The sequence below is a fragment of the Chiloscyllium punctatum genome, chromosome 32 (assembly GCF_047496795.1).
Source record: "Chiloscyllium punctatum isolate Juve2018m chromosome 32, sChiPun1.3, whole genome shotgun sequence".
Lineage (NCBI taxonomy): Eukaryota > Metazoa > Chordata > Chondrichthyes > Orectolobiformes > Hemiscylliidae > Chiloscyllium > Chiloscyllium punctatum.
Window position 1 is genome coordinate 55,948,859 of NC_092770.1, and position 14,600 is coordinate 55,963,458.

General features: G+C 43.4%; 1 protein-coding gene across 2 annotated transcripts in view; it reads left to right on the forward strand.

Moving 5' to 3' along the window:
* The window catches only part of LOC140458192 (protein-methionine sulfoxide oxidase mical3a-like), a 433,786-nt gene that overhangs the window by 134,598 nt on the left and 284,588 nt on the right, over positions 1-14,600 (forward strand). Inside the window, exons 9-10 of one of the 2 annotated variants that reach the window (XM_072552428.1) lie at positions 7,731-7,988; positions 9,109-9,224. In XM_072552428.1, coding sequence (XP_072408529.1) covers positions 7,731-7,988; positions 9,109-9,224 — 374 coding nt within the window. Of the gene's footprint in view, positions 1-7,730; positions 7,989-9,108; positions 9,225-14,600 lie in introns of those variants that run through there. The other variant, XM_072552429.1, reaches the window with a different exon arrangement.

Below are 14,600 nucleotides of genomic sequence, written 5' to 3' on the forward strand. Positions count from 1 at the left end.
CGAAAGTTGAGGACTGGAGATGCTGGAGATTAGAGTCGAGAGTGTGGTGCTGGAAAAGCACAGATCAGGCAGCATCGGAGCAGCTGGAGAATCAACATTTTGGGCAAAAGGATAGTTAAGGAATATTACAACCCTAAGTCTCCTCTAATTTTGAGACACTATCACTTTAACCTGGCATTTCGAGAACCACAGGAACATGTATTGGGTTTTTGACTAGGTTAAGATAACTGACTGAAGCCTGTGACTTTGGTTTATCCCTTAATGAGGTGCTTAGAGACTGTCTGGTTTGTGGGATGAATGATGTGATTGTGCAAAAGCACCTTCCAACAGAAGCCCAGCTAAACTTCAAACAGGTGTTAGAGCTGGCTTTATCTTTGGAAAATGTGGCAAGTGGAGCATATGAGTTGCAAGGCTTTCTGATGGAAGTGGGCACCCTTGCCCTTCAGACTGAGCTTGGGCAACACCATTTGAGTGCAGAAAATAACGTAGCCTCACTATCAGAGGCTATTAGGGACCATCAAAGGAGCCAAGGCCATCTTGCATATTGACCAGGAAGCAGTATCATGATTCTGCAAGGCTTGCCCAGTGCCATTTGCTGTATGAGCAAAAGTAGAGGCAGAAATCAAAAGGCTGGAAAGTGAAGGAATCATTAAACTTTCCAATTTGTGGAGTGGACTGTCGTCTGATTTTGCAGCCCGATGGCTGGGTTGCCCTTTGTGGGGATTTTAAACAAACAGTAAACCACTTTTCACAGCTGGATAAATACCCAAACCCTCGGATAGAGGCTTCATATACAAAGCTGGCAAAGGGGACTATCCGTCACAAAACCAGACATGAGCCACACCTATTTGTATTTATGTTTAAACCAGAAGGTTACTTCAATTAATACCTGTCAGGGCATATACCAATCTACAAGTCTGCCATTTGTAGTATTGGCAGCCTGTTCAATGTTTCAGCAGATGGTAGAGAACCGTTTGCAAGCTCTACCTCATGTTGCCATTTGTCTAGATGATATCCTAATGACAGGGAAAACTGATAGGAAACACTTAGAGAACTTGAATATAGTCCTAAGATGCTTTTCCAAGCAGATGTATGCCTAAGAAGGGAAACATTTGTGTTCCAGCTCCACCTCCCCCCCCCCCCCAAACCCCCCCAAGTGACCTATTTGGGCCACAGAGTGACAAGACTAGGTGACACCCGTTGGAATATAAAGTGAGAGCGATCAAAGGTGCTTTGGCCTTAATGTCTATCCAGGTGCTTAGATCATTTATTGGGCTGGTAAGTTATTATGGAAGATAAGCTGGCATCTATCCTGACATGTTTGCAACAACTCCTAAAAAAGGGTCAACCTTCGAAATGGTTACATAGAGAAGCTTTCAATGAAGCAAGGAACCAGCTGTCATCCTCAATGATCCCAGTAAAGCTCTGGTATGCTTCCCTGTATAGCATTGGGGTTGTATTAGCTCATAGACGGCCCAGTTAGAGAAATGTGCAATAGCTTATGCATCCAGGACTTTGGCTAATGCAGGGTGTAAATATGCCCAGATAGAAAAAGAAAGATTGGTGATCATATTTGGAGCCAGGAAATTCCACCAATACCTTTAAGATGAAAATTTGTGACAATTATGGACCACAAGCCCCTGCTTAGTTTGCTTAAGGAGGAAAGACAATGCCCCCCCAAAGCTTCGGGCCACATTCAGTGTTGAGCTTTAATACTAAATGCTTCTAACCACAAGTTAGAGCACCATCCAGAAGGCCAAGTGTGGATGCATTGAGCCACCTTCCATTAGCAGATACACCACCAATGGTACCCCAAATGGAAGAGTTTGTAATGATAATACATTTTCTGGACATACTCCCAGTAACAGCTGATAATATCGGATTTTGGAGACAGGAAACTGAAACAACTGGTATTAAATGGGGGAACCAAGGATTTAAACCTTTTTGGACCCAGAGAGACCAGCTGACAGCACCGGATGGCATATTGTTATGTGGAGCAAGAGTGATTGTCCTGAACATAGGTTGTCATCAAATGCTGGCTGAACTCCAGAGGGCCATCCAGGGATCTCCAAATGAAGATGTTGGTGAGAAGATACGTCTGATGGCCAGGCTTGAATGCAGACATAGCTGCGTTAACGGGACAGTGCCAAGAGTGTCAATGAAGACAGAAATAACTGCCAGCAGCTCTCCCCCATATCCATGAGAATGGGCAGGTCAACCTCTGACTCCAATACACATCGACTACCATGGCTCCTATCATGGGTTCAATGCTTTTAGCCAATGTGGACATCTTCTTAAAATGGTCGGATATGCATAAGGTCCATTCTTTAAACATGGGGACGACGAGAGAAAAACTACATGCATGTTTTTCAACACAGAGTCCTAGACATTTTGGTCACAGGTAAACGGCCAACAGTTACCAGCAGGGAATTTGGTTATTTCTTAAAAATGAGAGGGATTTGAATACAGAGACAGTTCCATACCACCCAGCATCCAATGGCCTGGCAGAAAAAGCAGTCCAAACTTTGAGGTCTGGCTTGAAGAAACAGCCAACAGTCTCTCGGATACCAAGCTGTCACAGTTCTTGTTTAATTCTCGGATCACCCCAATGCAACAACTGGGATAGTACTGGCAGAGTTGTTCATGGGTAGAAAGCTTTCCTCCAGGTTAAGTCCGATCTTCTATGACTGGTTGGGGGGGGGGGTGGGAGATGTGCGGGGGGCGGGGGTGAAGGTGCAGGGGAGGTTTGCATCAGGAACGCCAGTGTGGACATTAGACTCTGCCAAGTGAGAGAGAGAGTTTGATGCAGGGCACAAAGTTTGGTGTAAAAGTCATAGAATGGCCACACATGGGTAAAAGGCACAGTAGCCATGAAGTCAGAACCAGTGATGTGTGAAGTTCAGGTAGATGTGATGTCCTGAACAATGTTATGAATGCTGTGAATTTGCAGCATAACAGGAACAAAACATGCCCTGCCTTATGGAGCAGTTGGAAAAGCTGCAGGAACCCCTGGGTTCACCCTCTCCCTGCAATGTTGTTGAGTCCTCAGAATCAAAAATGGGCATGATGGATGTAGTCACTTTAATGCCTTTGTTGCTGGAAGAAGAGAGTGAAATCTACTGAGACACTCCTGGCACAGAAGGCGAGCTCCTATGCATGACACATCATCCATTTTGGATGCTGAGTCAGAGGAATCTGATCCAGTGGTAAACCGTCCCAGGACTCGGCTGGGGGGTGGGTGGGTGGGGGGGGGGGGGGAACGGGGGGAGGGGAGGAAACGGGGTGAGGGGAGGATGTAGTGATTGTAACAAAGTAAACCCCATAGTTCCATAGTTCCTTCATTGGGGCTGTTAATCAGGTCCAAGCCAGGACCACAAAGGGGAGTGTTAGAGATGCTGACACACTGGTATCTGACTCTGAATGAGGCAGTACTAAAGTCAATGACTGTTCATGTGTAAATAAAGAGCGACTTGGTGACAAGATTAATTGATTTATTGTTGTCACATGTATTGAAATACAATGACAAGTGTTTTGCCTGCTATACAGGCCGATCATATCATACAGAGTACATCAGGGTAGCAGTACAAAGTGTTACTGCTGCAGAGAATGTGCAAAGAGACAGAGATCAGAATTGACATTGGAGAGGTCCGCTCAGAAGCCTGATAACAGTGGGGAAGAAACTGTTCTTGAATCTATTCATTGGCGTATTCAAATTTCTGTATAGTCTGCCCAATGGCAGAGGGCGGAAGAACGTATATCAAGGGTGGGAAAAAAAATAAAATAAATAAAAAAAAATAAACTGGAGTACCCACACAACATTGCCCCTTGATGTGAAGGGCAGTGCTTGTCACTGGCCACTCGGGTGTTTTTCCTATCTTCCTGGTGGTGTAAATTGAATAAAGATTCATGCACTTTGTGTCTTTTCACTGTGTCTCACACCTGCACACACACACCATGGGTGCTGGGGAAAAATAAGCACTACCGCACTTAGGCGGTAGTGTGGGGGTTAAATTTTTAAAAAAAGAGGAAAAAAAACGAAAAAAAAATCAAGGGTGGGAAAAAAAATAAAATATAAAAAAAAAATAAACTGGAGTACCCACACAGCATTGCCCCTTGATGTGAAGGGCAGTGCTTGTCACTGCCCACTTGGGTGTTAAAAAAAAAGAAAAAAGAAATCAAGGGTGGGAGAGGTCTTTCTTTATGTTGGTTGCTTTCCTGAGACAATGCAAAGTGCAAATGGAGTCAGTGGACAGAAGGCTGGTTCGTGTGACGGACTGGGCTGTGTTCATCACTCGCTGTCGTTTCTTGTGGTCTTGTTACCAAACCACACTGTGATACATCCAGGTAGGATGCTCTCTATGGTACAGTGATCAAAATTGGGAAGAGTCCTGTGGACAGGGCAAATTTTCTTAGCCTTCTGATAAAGTAGAGACATTGATATGCTTCCTTGACCACCACGTCAATGTGGGTGGATCAGGACAGATTATATTGGCCTCTGGGAATTGTTTCAGGGAGTATTCCATCACAGTCCTTAATTCTTCCTTGTAGGTAGTGGGGGGTCAGGAGGTGAATTACTTGCCACAGTATTCCTAGCCTCTGACCTGCTCCTGTTGCTACTGGGGCTTTATGTGGCTTGTCCAGTTGAGTTTGTGGTCAATGGTAACCCTCAGGATGTTGATAATGAGGGATGGCAACGCCCTTGAGAAAAAGCTCAACTCTTGTTGCTGGACAGCAAATAGTCTTGTCCCTCTGCATCAATTTCTAGATGAGTTTCTTAATTCATATATCTCAGGCTGAAAGTTGCTAGGCATAGCTGACTCAATCATAAGTGAAGAATCATAGTAGCTGTAGCCAAAAAAGAGACTTATATACCACTTAACTCTGACAATAGTGTGTATACAGCATACCATCGTTTTGACCAAGGAAACAGAGAATAGATTCATAGAGATGTACAGCATGGAAACAGACCCTTCGGTCCAACCCGTCCATGCTGACCAGATATCCCAACCCAATCTAATCCCACCTGCCAGCACCTGGCCCATATCCCTCCAAACCCATCATTCATATTCATATACCCATCCAAATGCCTCTTAAATGTTGCAATTGTACCAGCCTCCACCACTTCCTCTGGCAGCTCATTCCATACACGTACCACTCTCTGCATGAAAATGTTGTCCCTCAGGTCTCTTTTATATCTTTCCCCCCTCACCCTAAACCTATGCCCTCTGAACTCCCCGAGCCCAGGGAAAAGACTTTGTCTATTTATCCTATCCATGCCTCTCATAATTTTGTAAACCTCTATAAGGTCACCCCTCAGCCTCCGACGCTCCAGGGAAAACAGCCCCAGCCTGTTCAGCCTCTCCATATAACTCAAATCCTCCAACCCTGGCAACATCCTTGTAAATCTTTTCTGAACCCTTTCAAGTTTCACAACATCTTTCCAATAGGAAGGAGACCAGAATTGCATGCAATATTCCAACAGTGGCCTCCCTACTCCTGTACTCAATACTCTGACCAATAAAGGAAAGCGTACCAAATGCCTTCCTCACCATCCTATCTACCTGCGACTCCACTTTCAAGGAGCTATGAACCTGCAGTCCAAGGTCTCTTTGTTCAGCAACACTCCCTAGGACCCTACCATTAAGTGTATAAATCCTGCTAAGATTTGCTTTCCCAAAATGCAGCACCTTGCGTTTATCTGAATTAAACTCCATCTGCCACTTCTCAGCCCATTGGCCCATCTGATCAAGACCCTGTTGTAATCTGAGATAACCCTCTTCGCTGTCCACTGCACCTCCAATTTTGGTGTCATCTGCAAACTTACTAACTGTACCCCTTCTGCTTGCATCCAAATCATTTATGTAAATGACAAAAAGTAGAGGGCCCAGCACCGATCCTTGTGGCACTCCACTGATCACAGGCCTCCAGTCTGAAAAACAACCCTCCACCACCACCCTCTGTCTTCTACCTTTCAGCCAGTTCTGTATGCAAATGGATAGTTCTCCCTGTATCCCATGAGATCTAACCTTGCTAACCAGTCTCCCATGGGGAACCTTGTTGAACGACTTACTGAGGTCCATATAGATCACATCTACTGCTTTGCCCTCATCAATCTTCTTTGTTACCTCTTCAAAAAACTCAATCAAGTTTGTGAGACATGATTTCCCACGCAAAAAGCCATGTTGACTATCCTTAATCAGTCCTTGGGGATTTATCCACTTTTACCATGCAGCACTTCCTCCTCTGTAATGTGGTCATTTTGTAAGATGTCACCATCTATTTCCTTACAATCTATATCTTCCATATCCTTTTCCACAGTAAATACTGATACAAAATATTCATTTAGTATCTCCCCCATTTTCTGTGGCTCCACACAAAGGCTGCCTTGCTGATCTTTGAGGGGCCCTATTCTCTCCCTAGTACCCTTTTGTCCTTAATATATTTGTAAAAACCCTTTGGATTCTCCTTATTCTATTTGCCAAAGCTATCTCATGTCCCCTTTTTGCCCTCCTGATTTCTCTCTTAAGTACACTCCTACTTCCTTTCTTCTCTTCTAAGGATTCACTCGATCTATCCTGTCTATACCTGACATATGCTTCCTTCTTTTTCTTAACCAAACCCTCAATTTCTTTAGTCACCCAGCATTCCCTATACTTACCAGCCTTCCCTTTCACCCTGACAGGAATATGCTTTCTCTGGATTTTTGTTATCTCATTTCTGAAGGCTTCCCTTTTTCCAGCCGTCCCTTTACCTGCGAACATCTGCCTCCAATCAGCTTTCGAAAGTTCTTGCCTAATACTGTCAAAATTGGCCTTTCTCCAATTTAGAACCTTCAACTTTTAGATCTGGTCTATCCTTCACAACCTACAGACCCAGAAAATAACACCATCTTATTCCTCTACTGCACCAGGTTAAATTAATAGTTATGGCTAATACTTTAAGTTTAATCAAGAGACTTATCTCCAAAAAACATAAAATCAAGAAATAACCCACTATACTCATTACTGCAGCCTTACTATTGAACAGACTGAAAACAACGATTAACTTATCTGGTTCTGTGTTGTGAATTTCGCCAAACAGGTTCCTCCAAGATTAGTTGTGAAATTCAGTATTTGTTAATTTTCCCAGACCTGATGCATCAACTATGTTTCTCTTCACAGATACTGTGTGTTTCCAGTTTTTCCTGTTTTTATTTCAGATTTCTAATATCTGTGGTATTTTGCTTTTTAATTTTTTTTGGAGTAGAAATCAAGTATTGCTGGATCTTCCAAAATGTGAAAACACCTCATTTGTGATTGGTCATTTCAGGAACTCACGGCTCCATAATAGTTTTGGTATTTGTGTGATTTCTTCACTTTTATAGGAATATTTTTACAAAATGCTCATTTAAAAAAAAGAACATTATTTTTTGTTCTCCATTCTAATGGTGTCAATTAAGTACTTTCAAAAAAGAGTTCAAGGAAATATATTTGAGACTCGGGCTGTGATGTGCTGCCCTCAGCGTGATGGACTGGGATCCACATACAGCACTACCCAAACAAAGTGGCAGGTATAGAACATGAGCATTTTAGAGACTTGAACTGCAGATAAGCCATTCAATTCAATTCCTTGTAACTCACTTCAGACATCCTTTTTTTTAAAGCACCTCCTTTTGGCATAACACTTGCCCAACCCAAAACCCTTTGTGAGATTCCAATAAGCAACCCTGGCATTGTTTCTGTTTTTTCCAGGATTTCTCCGACACTGAGAAGCTGCTTTCCCGGAGTAACATGAATCAAGAAGCACTCCTGAACTATGTGAAGGAGGCGGCCAACTTCTCCACCAATCATCAGCTGCCACACCTAGACTTTGCCATGAACCATTACGGGCAGCCTGACGTGGCCATGTTTGATTTCACCTGTATGTATGCCTCAGAGAATGCCTCATTGATACGCGAGGAGGGTGGCAAGAGGCTGCTGGTCGCCCTAGTTGGAGACAGTTTGTTAGAGGTAAGTGCCCATACCAGTCATCAAACACATTGGAAACAGTCTGTGGATCCCGTGTCATGAGTCAGTCACTGGATCCTATGCTATGAGCCAATAACTCTCTGGTTCACAGGCTGAAAGGTCACTGGATACAATGTTTGGTCAGTGGATCCCATGTTGTGCACCATTAGGCTAATGCAATCTTTTTTGTCATTGATCCTCTGCCAAATGAATAGACCTTTTAGATCTCCTGCATTGCCAAAAAGTGATTGTATCTGATATTGTAGATCATTAGAGCCTGGGTATCATGGCGTCTACTAATAAATTCCCAAATACATGTGAATTAGTAGACTGCTCTATCACATAGGATGAAATGCTAAGTCTCTGGATGTAGTGTTGCGGAATAATAAATTATTATCAGCACTGTCCTTATCAAACACTCCAAGGGCAGCAATGTGCATGATTAGATACAGTCAGTTCTGCTATAACGCGGTAGTTCTATTCTCGTGCACTCCCGTGTTATAAGAAAATCACATAATAGCAACACTATTTAAACTGTTGGGACCAGAATCATGTTATAACCAATACACACCTTAACAGTTCATGCTGTAGAAACAGTGTCCCCAATTCGTCGATCATGTTATAGCGAATTCACATTAATGAAAGGCACGTTATAGCAGAACGACATCTACAGAGAAAAAGCTCTCTCCTCTTATAAGCTGTTACTGAAGCTTAGTCAACTCTATTCCTGCCAAAAACTCCCAGGATAGGGACAGTTCATTGGTAGATACAGAGTAAATCTTCCTCTATTCCTCTTAAATGAAAGTAAAGCTTTCTCTGTTGTTTTAAACTGAAAGCAAATTGAAAGTAAACTCTCATATACTGACCCTATTAACCACTCTCAGGACAGGTACAGCATAGGGTTAGGTACAAGGAAAGGTCTCTCTGCTCTTTTAAACAAAAGGTAAAGCTTCCTCAAAGCAGAAGAGGGAAGGTGTTTTAGATGTGGGGGGGAATTGTGTGAGACTAATATGGGTTGTTCCTTAAACTCTGATTCTGTCTTTCAGACTCTGATTCTCTGCGTATACTTCAGTCCCTGACTTTGCTGATCTTTCTGTGATGTTTTGTTGTGATTCATTTACAGCCCTTTTGGCCAATGGGAACTGGGATAGCACGTGGATTTCTCGCTGCGTTTGATACTGCCTGGATGGTGAGGAATTGGGCACAAGGTGCGGCTCCCCTGAAAGTGCTGGCAGAGAGGTGAGGGTTCCTGCTGGGTTTGGTTATTCCTTGGTCGGCTTCATTCCATTTCTCTCTCTCCGTCAATGCCAAATCTGGTTGAGACCATCTCACGTTGGTGTTTGCAACTGTTTGTCCTTCCCTTGAAGTTCAGAGGAACAGGAGAGAATATTTGTAAACTGTACCTCATTATTGTCCTGAACAAGTGAGCTTGAATTTATGTATCCGCACATTTTGGATTCTCCTATAACAGGAAATTGTCCTTTCTCATCCATTGGATGAAATATTTGTAACCTGTTAAGCACCTTGATATCTGAGGAATTTAGTTTCAATTAACTACTTTTACAATATAAACTACAGTTTCATGTAGTCTCAGTAATAGTGAGGATGAAAGTGACCTGGTCCTCTAGGGAAGGAAACCTGCTGTTCCAATCTCGTCTGGCTCACAGATAACTCCAGACACACGGTAATATGATTTACTATTCTGTCATGGTGTAGTTAATGGAGGAAATGACCTTCTAGAATCCTTAAATCATACAACTCAGGAGAGGCCTTTGGCCTGTTGGGTCTGTACTGCCAAAAATATACTACTACGTACACTACTTCCACTTGCCCATGCTAGAGCCATAGCCTTGAATGTTATGACTCCACAAGTGTTATTCCAAGTACTTTCCCACCTCAACTACTCTCCCAGAACCACAAAAACTGCAGATGCAGAAAAGCAGGAGGCTGGAAGAACACAGCAAGCCAGGCAGCATCAAGAGGTGGAGAAGTCAACGTTTCAGGTATAATACTTCTTCAGGGTTATATCCAAAACATTGCCTTCTCCATCTCCAGATGCTGCCTGGCTTGCTGTGTTCTTCCAGCCTATCTTCCCAGGCAGCGCACACCAGATTCCCACTATCTTCTGGGGGAAAAGGTTTTCCTCAAATCCCCTTTAAACCTCTAGCCTTTCACTTTTCGGTTATGTCCCCTTGTTATTGACTATTCACCAAAGGGAAGAGCTGCTTTCTATTCACCCTTTTCATTCCTCTCTTAATCTTATACACCTCTATCAAGTCCCCTTCAAACTCTCTGCTCAAAGGAAACAACCCGAGCTTATCCAACCTGTCTTCGTAGCTAAACTGTTCCATCCCAGGCAACATCCTAGTGAATCTCCTGTGCACCTGCCTACTGTGGTTATGCCATAGCTGTGAACAGTTCTTGTCACCACAAAGTTCTGTACAGCTCCAACATAATCTCATTCTTCTTATAATCTATACAACATGCCAAATGCAAGTATCCTGTCTGTCATCTTAACCAGCTGTCAAGCTAACTTTAGGCATTGTGCTGTATACCTCTATGATGCTCTCTGTGGACAAGCACCCCAAGTTCCCCACATTCCTCCAAGATTCCTCGTGTCTTGCCATGTGGCACCTCACATTTATCAGGATTAAGTTCCATCTGCCACTGAACTGCCTATATCCGTCTATATCCTTCTGAATCCAAAGACCTTCTTCCCCACTGTTAATCATCTGGCCAATCTTGTGTCATCTACAAACTTACTTATCGTCCTCCTCATATTCTCACCTATATCATTTACCAATATCGCAAACACAAGCTGTGGGACACCATTGCACACTAGGCTCCATTCACACATAAAGCCTTCTACCACCACCTCTACCTCCTGTCACTAAACCAGTTTTGGATCCAACTTGGATTACATGAGCTTTATTTCCTTTATCAGGTTCCTATTTGGAATCTTTTCAAAGACATGCGGAAATCCATATAAACTAAATCAACCAAACTAAGCATAGGAGTTGGGACATTTCGTTAAAGTTGTACAGGATGTTGATGAGGACTGTTCTGGAGTAATATGTCCATGACTCTGAAGTAAGGTTGCCCTGTCATAGGAAGGATATTATTAATTTGGAGAGAGTTCAGAAAAGATTTACCAGGCTGTTGCCAGGAATGGAGTGTGGGAGTTACAGGTCATTCTGCTCTAATGCACATTTCATCAACGTGCAAATTGGCTGTAACTTGATTGACGAATAGGGGATGCTGTTTCTAATGCTCAAACTTTTAAAACGTGTGTTTTGACTGTAACACAATAGCATCACCAACACTTTATTAGTATTATTTTTATTGTGCAATATTTATATAGCACGTGGTCATACAAGAATGCAACCATCATGTTAGAGAAGAGCTGCTTGGATCAGGAAATGCTGGATATGCCTGGGATTTGTTTCACTGGAACGTTGGAGATTGGGAGGTGACCTTATAGAAGTTTATAACATCATGATGTGTATAGATAAGGTGACTTTTCTCTGGGTGGGGAATTTCAAGACTTGGGGGCATATTTTTAAGGTGAGCGGAGAAAGATTTAAAAAAGACATGAGGAACAGATTTTTACACAGTGTGGTTCGTATGTGGAATGAGCTTCCAGATGTAGTGGTGGATGAATTTAAATAAGTACATGAAAAGGAAAGTTTTGGAAGGATATGGGCCAAGCAGAGACAGGTGGGGCGAGTTTAGTTTGGCATGATCTGTTTCCATGTTGTAAGACTCAAAGACTCTAGAAACTGCCCTACCCTCATCCAAACATTTGGTCACCTCCTTGAAAAAACCCGCCAAACTTGTTCAGTATAACATCCATCAGACAAAGCCATGTTCCTAAGGTTCCAGGTGATGCATCTTCAGGTTGGAATCGAGGAACTTCAACAATTTCAGGCAGCTAATATTGAAGTGATACGTGGAGCTGGTCTTAGTTAAAGCTTTTGTTTAATATTAGATTAGATTATCTACAGTGTGGAAACAGGCCCTTCGGCCCAACGAGTCTACACCTCCCCTTCGAAGAGTAACCCACCCAAATCCATTCCCCTATCCTATATTTACCCTGATTAATGCACATAAAACAATGGGCAATTTAGCATGAATTTAAACAAGGTGCCTATCGTGATAGAACAGTTGACCTGGAGTATGTCAGGTGTAGGTGCAGGGGAAGTGAAGCCTGTCTGAGTAAATATCACTGATCCTGTCTCAGATTCATTGATTGCCTATTCTCTACTCATCTTCCTTTGATAAATGTCGCTGTAAAGGCTGTTTGTGTTTATGTGTGTGTGTGTGCGCATGTCAGTTTGACTCTGCATTGGTTTGCTTGTATGTTGGTATGGGTTTGTGGATAAGCGTTTGTGTGGAGGTGTGCATCTCTGTGCTCATGTCTGTGTATGAGTAGGTGTACATACATGTATTTATCTCAGTGAGTACTGATGTGTATGTATGTGGGTTTGTGGGTGTGTGCCCATGTCCAGGTGTGTTAGCAACAGCAACTGATGTTATTGTGTAAGTGGGTATATGTGCAAGTGTGGATGTATATTGATCTGTGTGTATGTCTGGGTGTATGTTAGAGAATGTATAGGTGTGTGTGGATGTGGACTAGTATACTGTGTGTATGCATGTATGGATACATGGTAATATGTGTGAAAATGCATAGTTTTTTGTGTGGATATATGTAACTCTGTATGTGGGTTTGTGTGTTGGTATGTGTACATATTGCTGCAAATCAGTATGTGGGGAGGTATGTGCATACGTATGTATATTAGGGTGTGAGTGACAGGGGAATGAGTGTGTCAATGAGCGAGTGTGTATGTATCGATGTATGTTAGTGAATATTTGTGTTTGCTTGTGTGTGTGTGTGTGGGATGTATAGTGATGTATAGGTGGGATGTATATTAGGAAAATAGGAACATGAGTATGTAATTTAGCCTCTTGAGACTGATTTGACATATTAGATCATGAATGACCTTAATCTCATATTCACCAAATAAGGGATCACCTTAAGACAAAGGTAGGGAGAAAACATTTAGAACATAGAACAATACAGCACAGTACAGGTCTTCCAGCCCTAAATGTTGTGCCTCCCTTTTATCCTACTCTAAGATCAAACTAACCTATATGCCCTTCATTTTACTATCATTCATGTGCCTATCCAAGAGTGACTCTACTACCACCGCTGGCAGTGTATTCCATGCACCCACCACTCTCTGTGTAAAGAACGTACCTCTGACATCTCCCTAAACCTTCCTTCAGTCACATTAAAATTATGTCCTGGTGTGATAGCCACTTCTGCCCTGGGAAAAAGTCTCTGACTACAGAGGAACCTCGATTATCCGAACGAGGTGGGCAGGCACTATTTCATTCAGACAATTGATTATTCAGTTAATTGATTCCATGCCTTTCCTCTGGGGCTCGGAGTTTTCTATTAAGTCCGCTCCCTGTTCAGGAGACTAGGCAGCAGCACACCATGTGCTCTGTCCCCCTCGGTCTGCTCCCCAACCCCGTCTAACCCCCAGGGCAGTTGGACTGGACACCAACAATAAGACTGGTGTGCCGCCTTTGGGGACTGAGTCTCCAAATAGCGCGCGCATGTGCACACACACGCACATACGCAGCCCCCCCCACACAGATCCACTCACGCACACGCACACAGATCCACTCACGCACACGCACACACACACACACACCCAGATCCACACACTCTCTCTCTCTCTCTCTCTCTCTCTCTCTCTCTCTCTCTCTCTCTCACACATACACACACACACACACACACACACACACACACACCCAGATCCACACACACACACACACACACACACCCAGATCCACACACACTCTCTCTCTCTCTCTCTCTCTCACTCTCTCTCACACACACACACACACACACACACACACACACACACACACACACACAGGCACACACAGGCACACGCACACCCAGATCCACACACTCTCTCTCTCTCTCTCACACACACACACACACACACACACACACACACACACACACCCAGATCCACACACACACACACACACACACACACCCAGATCCACACACACACACACCCAGATCCACACACACTCTCTCTCTCTCTCTCTCACTCACACACACACACACACAGGCACACGCACACCTTTTTACTGCAACTTGTTGACAGGCTCCACCTCTGGCCTTTACAAGGAAACGTTGGAGAGATTATCTGGGGAAGGTGGGGTTTAGGGTACGCCCCTGTGTAAAACTCCAGGGACAGCGTGGGGGGAGAGAGATAGGGCGGGAGGTCAGTCATTTGAAGACGGTGCCTGGGCTCCCTTCAGTCCAGGACTGTTCTCGACAGCATTTCAGTAAACCGAGATCACTTTTAATGTAAGCAAGAGACACGATCAGTGTTGGAAACATGTCTTTGATACAATATTTCCATCAGGACCTTAAGATCTTCTTCGGATAATCTGAAATTTGTATAATTGATATTCAGATAATCGAGGTTCGTCTGTATTCACTTCATCTTGCCTCTCGGCATCTTGTACACCTCCATCAAGTCGCCCCTCATCCTTCTTCACTACAATTTCTCTGAGTGTCTTGAGTCT